Source organism: Pipistrellus kuhlii, unplaced genomic scaffold (genome assembly GCF_014108245.1).
Source record: "Pipistrellus kuhlii isolate mPipKuh1 unplaced genomic scaffold, mPipKuh1.p scaffold_m20_p_18, whole genome shotgun sequence".
In the NCBI taxonomy this organism is placed as follows: Eukaryota; Metazoa; Chordata; class Mammalia; order Chiroptera; family Vespertilionidae; genus Pipistrellus; species Pipistrellus kuhlii.
In genome coordinates this window covers 24675906-24684795 of record NW_023425493.1, presented here as the reverse complement: position 1 = coordinate 24684795, position 8890 = coordinate 24675906, and the positions used below count along the sequence as shown (strand labels likewise).

General features: G+C 62.8%; 1 protein-coding gene across 1 annotated transcript; it reads right to left on the bottom strand.

Annotated features, from left to right (window-relative positions):
- Nucleotides 1-1908: 1908 nt before the first annotated feature.
- MEX3A (mex-3 RNA binding family member A) lies at nucleotides 1909-8609 on the bottom strand. Its single transcript, XM_036442276.2, has 2 exons — nucleotides 7361-8609; nucleotides 1909-3197 (listed from the first exon to the last, which is right to left on the bottom strand). The coding sequence occupies exons 1-2, from the start codon at nucleotides 7812-7814 to the stop codon at nucleotides 2017-2019; spliced, it is 1635 nt and encodes a 544-aa protein (XP_036298169.1). The 5' UTR covers nucleotides 7815-8609; the 3' UTR covers nucleotides 1909-2016.
- Nucleotides 8610-8890: the final 281 nt, after the last annotated feature.

Below are 8890 nucleotides of genomic sequence, written 5' to 3'. Positions count from 1 at the left end.
TTCATATTAGCCCAGGTTCTTTGCTACATTTATACGGTAATAAACGCCTTTATTAAAATAGAATATTAAATTATAAAGAACTGCTTTTTTTTGTTTTGTTTTTTTTTTGCTCTTTTCGTTTTCTCTGTTGGTCGCCTCTATCTCGCTCCCTCTCACGCTCGCTTTCTCACCTCTATTTTGTCTCTCACTATGTTGTGTTCTGCGCTTGTTTCTAGGTTTGGCTCAATGAAGTAAGGGTGGGATGGAACTTTCCGAGCCCCCTAACGTAACAGTCTTCTGCCTTTGTGGGTAAAGGAGTGGCGAGGGGGAGGGGAATCCACAGACAGACACCCCTTCTCTGCCCCAGCCCCCCACCTCCCCTGGGCAACCCATTTGGTTTGGTTCTATTGTACAGACGTCTCAGGATGGCTCACATTGGCGGGAAGGAGGGGAGCCAGGGTTCCCGGCTGTGACCTCCTTCCTCTGCCCTCCCTGGCTGGTGGCGCAGGGGAAGGCTGAGGAGAGTGAATTCACAACGGGAGGAAGGAAATCCCCTCGGTACCCCCATTCCTGCACCCTCTCTCCATCCAGGAATGGGACTCCGGCGCTTTCGTGCTCAGAGATCACTTACAATAGTCCCACCTCACTATATACAAGAATTTCCCGGGACCCCAGGGACTCCAGTCCCCCGTCCTCTCCTGGCCCGCCAGCGGAACTAGGAGGGTGGGGGGCTGGTGGCAGCCCCACGTGAGCAGCGGGGAAGCAGCGAAGGGGGTGTAAGGCCTGTAACATGATTCAGGACAGCCGCACCCCGATCCTGCTCAGCCCCGGAGCGGACCCCCTCTCTTCTCAACCACAGCGGGCGGGACACACGTCAGGATTCGCTCACTCACAAGGGTTGGTGGGAGGTCGAGGGGCCCCCGCAGGGAGTGGGGTACTGCTCCCTGAAACAACGGCCCGCTCCCTGGCTCTCCTCCTACCACTGCCATGAAATCCGGTCTGGGAACTGCCCCCCTACATGTAATGCCCAACGAGGGTGAAGGTGGGGAGGGCTGGCCCTTCGCGTACCCCAGGATTAGTCCCCTCCTCACATTTCCACTGAGAACGGGGATACATTCCATCACGCATGAGGCGCATCTTTGGAGGAGTGGGGGAAAGGGCCTCCAGATGCCAAGAGAGAAATGAGGGGGAACCACCACAATGTCCTTCCCCCCAGCTTCTCCCCGAGGGGATGGTATCCCCAAAGCTGCGCTAGAAGGGGCAGAAGGGAGGGGGGAGAAGGGGAGAGACAGAAAGACAGGGTGGGAGTAAAGAGAGGAGCCGGGGAGGGAGCAGGAGAGAAGGGGGAACCCAGAGGGAGGAGTAACGGGAGGAGAGGGGAGGGAAAAGGGGCGGCGGGTGCCCCATCCACATTCCTCTAGCCCAGCTTTGTGGAGACAGACAGGGCCGAGCCCTCACTAGTTGGCATCTTCCCCACGCCCTGCAGCCTGGGCAGGCTCTGAAAGGGCCCCGGCCCCCTCCCATCTGGGAAACCCAGGCACAGATTCCCAAACAGGATATGGCAGTGGAGGGTCCAAAGAGTCACGCCAGGAGGTCAGAGGTCAGGACCAGAGGACCTGGGGATGGGAGAGAGCCCCTCCATACAGATGGTAGTCTCCCTCTCCCTTCCCCTCCCCTCCATGAGGAAGGGGTAGTATGACACGCTCCGGGGAGGCGGACAAAGGGGGTCAGGGGGCCTTAGCTGCCGCCGCCGCGGACAAAACAAAAGTTCCTCTTAGCTGCTTTCAGATTGAAGGGTGTGTTGAGGTATCAGAGTTGTAACTCTAGTAAAACTTCCAACCTGGCCCCCTCCCAGCCTTTCCAGGATCGGGCGGCCAGAGGGTCTCAGAGTGGCCCACCCTCCAGCCACCACCTTCCCCCTCCCCGCTCCCCAGCTCCCCAGCCAGCATCTCCCATCACCTCGCCCCCTCACAGTGCCGGTTTCCCAAAGGCTCTGGCGGAAACCGGCCCCCGGGGCAGGGGAGAGGCCGGGGGAGCTTAGGAGAAGATCCGGATGGCTTGCGTGGCTGTGATGTGGCAGACGGGACACTCGGGGTCCGTCCTCTCGCAGATGCGCACGGCGCACTCCATGCAGAACAGGTTGTGTCCGCAGGGCACGAGCGCGGCGGTCACCTCGCTCTCGAAGCACACCATGCAGTCGCGCCCGCCGCCGCCGCCGGGGCTGCGCAGGCCCGCGCCCCCGAGTTTGGAGAAGCCCTGCAGCGGCTCCCCGGGCGGGCGTCGGGGCAGTCCCGCCGCCAGCTCCGAGGCGGAGGCGGCCGGGGAGCGGTGCACCCCGGGGGGCCCCGCCCCGGCCCCGGCGCGCGTCTTGGCAGAGGAGGAGGAGGAGGAGGCCGAGGAGAAGAGCACCGAGGCGGGCGTGGCGTTCTCCTGGCCTGCCCACAGCGGGGGGCTGGTCTCGGCCGCCACCCCGTAGTACACGTCCTGCTTGCCGCCGCCGCCGTAGCCCGGGAACAGGTAGCCGCCGCCGCCGCCGCCGCCGTAGCCGAAGTCCCCGCCGCCGCCCGGCTCGCCCAGGCGCGGGGCCTCGAAGCCCGAGTCCACGGCGGCGGCGCAGTCGCCGATGCAGCCCAGGCTGTTCTGGCGGAAGGCGGACAGCGGCTTGCAGGCGGCCGGCGGCACGCGCCAGGCCTCGGCGTAGCGGCCGTCCAGCGCGGCGGCGGCGGCGGCGGCGGGGTCGGGCGGGCTGCCCGCCGCCAGGAAGTCGCTGTCGCTGTTGTACTCGAGGATCTTGCCGGTGCGCACCGCGATGTGCGTCTCGATCTCCTCGCGCGCGCGCTCCACGCTGCCCGGGGCGCCCGTGATCTCGAACACGGGGTCGCGGTCGCGGCTCGGCGTGATGATGTAGGTGTTGGTCTGCTGCTGGATGCGCTTGATGGTGGCGCCCTTGGGCCCCACCACCAGCCCCACCACGCGGTAGGGCACGCGCACGCGGATGGTCACCTGGCCCGGCAGCGCGGGCGCCACGCCGAAGGCCGCCCCGGACTTGTTGCGCGAGGCCCGGATCATGGAGAAGTGCTCCGCCGCCGAGATGATCTCCCGGCGGGCCGTGGCCACGTCCTCCCGCCGCCCGGTCACCATGAACACCGGCTCCTCGCCCCGCACCGGGGTCTTGATGTAGGTGTTGGTCTTGGCCCTCAGGGCCTTGATCTTGCAGCCTGGGGGCAGGCGGAGGGGGGGAGAGAGAGAGAGACACTCACTGGACAAGGTCTGTGCAGGGCTAATGAGCTCCTGATCCTTAGGCAGAAACCCGCCCCCAGGAACCTCTCAATCTATCCTAGGACTCCCCCCAAAACACACACACACACACACACAAAACCACCTTGATTTGAATAATCCACTCATTTCAGATTTACCCAAAGGTCTCTATCAACCACGTTTTCTTTTTCTTTTTCCAAAAATATATATATTATTGATTTTGTACAGAGAGGAAGGGAGATAGTTAGAAACATCGATGAGAGAGAGTCATCGATCAGCCCTTGACCGGAATCGAACCCGGGACCCTTCAGTCCCCAAGCCGACGCTCTATCCATTGAGCCAAACCGGTCTCGGCTATCAACCACGTTTTTCAAAATGTTAACAACTTTCCCTTGAATCCCATTCAGGGCCTTCCAATTCATGTCCTCCTGGAAACCCTGAACCAGGGGTCCTCAAACTTTTTAAAGTGGGGGCCAGATCACGGTCCCTCAGAGAGCTGGAGGGCCGGACTATATGAACTACTAATTCCTACTGCACATGTGTCAAACACAAGGCCCGCGGGGCAAATCCGTCCCGCCAGGCCTTGCAATGTGGCCCGCACTGCGCTGTCATCACTGCACTCCGCTGCGTTTCCATCACAATGACAGTTTATGACTGTTCAGTAAACCATTCGGCCCGCGATTTAGGCTGGATTTTAGATTTTGGCCCCTTCTCTGATTGAGTTCGACACCCCTACTGTAACACCTCGGCTGCGCCCATTGCCCCAAAACCTTGGCGGGCCGGATCAGACTCCTCTGCGGGCCGCATGTGGCCCGCGGGCAGTAGTTTGAAGACCCCTGCCGGAACTAACCCTCCCAGAAAGCTGCTCACCTCAAATCTGAGTACTAATCCCCCCCAACCATAAGCTGTTCTCTCAACTTCTCTACTGACTCCTGGCTGCTCCCCAATCCAAATCACTCCATCTATCACGCTGCCTTTCTCCCCTCCACCGCCCCCCAATCTGCCACCAACTCGGATCTTTCCACGGAACTCCAAATGCACGCGGGAACCCCACAATCTACTCATCACCAGGCCTCCATTCCTTAAAAGTGTCCTCCAACCTACTCAGGGACCACGGACCCCCATCTGTTCTCTGAGGCACCCCCCCATCCACCCATTTGTGTCTCTCAGTGTCTCCAATTCACAGCACGTTTGCAGCAACTGGTGGAGTGTGGGAGACAAGGAAGGACCTGAGAATCCGTTTCAGGAGGGACGAGAGGAATATGAAGGTAAAGATGGTGTGAAAGGGACAGGACTGAGCCCCACAGTCACTCCTGCCACCCTGACCCCCGGGAGCAGGAGAGCTGGGACGGGCCGGGGGCTGATTAGAATGAGGGAGAGGTGTTCTGGACCCTTATTCCCACTGCGAAGCAGGAGTGGGTTACAGCGGGGAGAGGGCAGGAAAAGAAAGAAGAAATCGGAGACAAAGAAACAAAGAGGGAGAAAGAGGAGAGTGAGTGAGGGTGGGCCGGCAACACCACCTCAATGGCTGCCTGGCCAAGCAGCTCTCTCCCCTCCCGAGTTCCCTCTCTCTGCCCCCGGCTTCGCAGAGACTCACATCCGTTCTTGAAGCACACACGCCCCATGTGTGAGTCTGCACACGCAGGGGCCCGAGCGCCGTGAGGTACCGTGTGCCTTCCTCCAAACACTTTCACACACACCTCTCACACTCCCCGGGATTCCCTGTCCCAGCCTCTCCGCCATCCCCATCACCCCCAGCTCACAAACAGCACATTCCTATGCACGCCCACAGCTTTCACACAGATACATTCCCACCCCCCTCAGGTATATACTTCCTACAGACCCACATCCCCCCCACACACACACACCACCTCTCCCCCAAACCACTAGCAGTTCCAGTGTTCTGACTCTGCCCCAACTCTGCGTCCACAGGCCCGAGGAGAGCTTATCATTATTATTATTATTATTATTATTGTTGTTGTTGTTGTTGTTGTTATCAGTCTCCTTCCTCCACTCCATATGGTGTAGGGGAGGGCAGAATGGATTGGGGCAGCCCTCCTTACTGTGAAGAGACCGTAGACAGGAGAAGTGGCCCTGCCTTTTGTCCTCGGACTTCTTGGATACGGAGAAGTCCTACCTGTTGTCAAGCTCGCATCCCCGCTGCTTTAATGCCGGCGAAGGACTGTTCTTAAGGCCGGCGTGTGTGAGTGGCGTTCCCTCCCACCCAGTGTCTACCCGCATGGTGTCTGCTAGGCACCTGGGTTTTGGCTCTAACTTTTGGGTCCATAAACTTAAGCGAGCTAAATGCCTTTGGGGTTGGGGTGGGGTGAGGAAGACAGGCCGGGGCAGAGAACTCTCAGTACAAAAGCTAGCGGGCCGGCCGGCCGGAGGTGCAGAGCTGGTGGGGGAACGGACCCCAGGCTTTGCAGGCCTAAAGAAGCCCCTCTTGGAGGGAAGACCCCCTGGGCTTCGCCTTCCCGGAGGTTAAATACAGGGGCACCCACACTGCAGCGGGAGAAGGGAGGTTAGACAAGAGGGAGGACTTCCCTATACTTAAGGGATGAGGGGGAAGAGAGAAACCCCCTCCCTACTTTTTTGAGAGACAGCTCCATCTGATGCGGAGGCCGAAGAGGAAAGAAAAAAATGACTCCATGAAATTCTGCGGCCTCCCAAGACCACCCTCCCAACAAGAAAGATATTAGGGTCCCCACCCGATTCCAGGGCCGTGGGTCCCTAGTTTCTGATGGAGAGGAAATCCAACTTTTCAAACCAGAAACCTCGGGAGATGGAGAGGGGCGGGTGGGAGCGAGGGCTGTGCAGGCCAGTGGCACCGTCCCCTCCTCCATTCCGGATCTCCCAGCAAAAATCCCACCAATCCCCGGCACTCCAGGGGGATGAGGTGGGCCGAAGAGCGGGGCCCCCTGGCTTCGCCTCCCCTCTTCCCCTGCCAGCAGCCGGCCTCCTCCCTCCCTCCCTCACTCCCCAGCCGGAATGCAGCTCCTCTATTGTTCCCTACTGTGGGACAGCTCCTCCCCTGCTCCTTCCCCACCCCCACCTCCCCAGCCGGGCCTTGCCATTTCCAAACCCCCCCCCCCCCGCCCCTCACAACTCCCCTTTGGGGAACTAGGAGAGGGAAGGGTCCCCGAGATCCCTCTCCTCTGCTCAATCTGGACAGTCATCAACACTGCGACCCCCACCCGCGCAGGGATGCTGGAGTGGAGGAGGGTGTGGTATCAGACTGCCTGCACCGTATGAATTCTACATCCCTCCCCCAACGCGCCCAGACACACGCCCTGCACCCCGTCTCCAGGTGAAGCGTCCGCACCCCTCCCCCCAACTGTGGCCCCCACCCCCCTGTCCTGCTCCCGCACAGCGGAGACCCCCATGCAGGCCTCGGGCCCCCGGCCTAGGCTGGCCCAGAACAAAAGCCTGAGAGGGAGGAGGCGAGGGCCACACCAGGATGTGGCACTTCCTTGGGGGCGCCCCTTCCAGAACCCCACAGACTGCTCAACTTTGGTGTGTGGGTGACCATAGGCCTCCCTCCTCCCAGGAGCCCCCCTTCCCACCGCTCCCCCCGGGCTGGGACCCTCCCAGGAGCCACACCCCCTTCCATTCCTACACTTAGCCCAACAAAGAGACAGATCCTCAGACTGGCTCCCCAGGCCAGGTCTCCCCTAAAGTGCGCAACTCCAGGCAGCTGGGGGCAGTCTCAGGGGTGCCCCCTCCCCAATCCGCTAGCAGATGCCAGGGCAGGGGCTCCCGAGGAACTCTCTGCACGTTCGGCCAGTTTTCCTGGCTCGGAGGGGACACCCCCTCCGGACAGACAGGCTCTCTCCAGATGGGGAAGCCCGTCCCCTCCCTTTTCCCTCTCTCTTAAGAGAGGATATTTCTTTGTCTGAGGGCCGGGCCCTGGGGGAGGACGGAGCTGGAGAACCGTCCGGCTGGGGGTACCAGGGAACTTTGTGGCGCCGGGAAATCGGGGTGTGAGGAGGGGGCCCCCCTTTGTGGAGAAGGGACCGAGCCATGGGTGGGTGGACGAGAGAGGAAATGAACTTTCCGCGCCAGGGATGGGGCGCCCCCCCACCCCCCGCCACCCAGCTCCGCGGTCCGGGCGCCCTCTTACCTTGCCGGCCCACGATCTCGGCCACGTGCTCGGAGGTGGGCACGGGGACGCACTCGGTGGTGTTGCTGCTGCCCTTGAGGCGCAGCTCGGCCTCTTTGTAGAGGGCGCAGAGCTTGGCGTCGCCGGCCCCTTTGGGGGCGGCGGGGGGCTGGGGCGTCTGCGCCGCGGGGGCCGCCGTCGGGGCGGCCGGGGGCGCCGCGGGCGGCGGCGGCGGGGCCGGCTGCGGGGGAGCGGCCGGCGGGGCAGGGGCGCCGCCCCCCCCACCTCCCCCGTCCTCGCCCGCCGTGGGGGCGGGGGGCTCCCCCAAACCCAGGAGGCAGAGTTGGTCGAGAGCCAGCTGAAGGGCGCGCTCGTCTTCCAGCAGCCCTCGGTCCTTGGCGCTTCCCCCGAAACATCCCAGTTCCCCAAAGCCCCCATTTCTTTCCATTATTCCAGATACCACTAGACTAGGCATGGCGAAACAAAAGCTGGGGGAGAGAGAGAGAGAGAGAGGGAGAGAGAGGTGGTGGAAGGGAGAAGAGGAGAGCGGAGGGGAGGGGAGAGGGGAGGAGGGGGTGCGCGGGGAGGGGGGAACAAAGAACTGGGGAGGGGGAGAGACGGCGAGATAGAGAGATAGACCCTCCCCCTAAGCCCCCCTCCCCAAACACCCTGTAACCCGACTCCCCTCGCCCCAGCCCCCGGGGTGGGGGTGGGGGTGGGGGGAAAGAGAAACAAAACCCAGAAAGCAGATCTCTCCTCTCCTCTCCGGGGGTGACGGGGGACCGGGGGCTGCGGGATCTCTGCCCCCTCCCCTCCCCTCCCTCCCTCCTCGGGCCCGGAGCCTCCGGACCCCGCCGTCCGGACGCCCCCCTCAGGCTCCCGCACCCAGCCCCGGCCTGGGAGTCGCACTCAGGGGCCCCCAATAGAGACCAGCCCCATCCAGCGCTCAAACTCTTTTGTTTTAAATGAACTGGATGGAGCAGCATGGAACTGACGGGCGGGGGGCGCGCCGGGGGCGCGGGGGGCATGCCGGGAGTTGTAGTTCCCCGGCCGCGGGGGCGCGCGGGCGCGGGGGCGCATTCCTGGACCCGGGGAGGTTCGGGCTGTGCCCTCAGGTCCTTACCCGCGCGGCTCGGGGCCCGAGCTGGGGGTGGGCTAAGAGTCGAGGTCCCTAATTTTTTCGCGGGCAAAGGGGAGAGGAGTCGGGGTACAGAAGCGGAAGGGTTGGAAAAAAGGCTCATGGAGCGCCCTCCCCCCCCCCCCGCCCCCTCAGGCTGGCTCCCACGCGGTCCCGGCAGGTCTCAGGTCCCTCTTTCTCATGGAAATGAGGGGGGGCAGGAGGGCGGGGAGCGGTCCCGGCTGGGTCGCTGCGGCTCCCTCTCCCCTCTCCCCGCTCCCCTCCTCCTCCCTGCGGCTCCCTCCCCGCCCCCTCCCGCCCGGGCGGAGCGGATCCGGCTCGGGGCCGCGGGAGAGGCTCTCCCTCCGCAGAGCAGACAAAGCCCGCCGCTGCGATGCGGGGAGCACCCGGCCCCGCGCGCCGTGGGGGCCAGG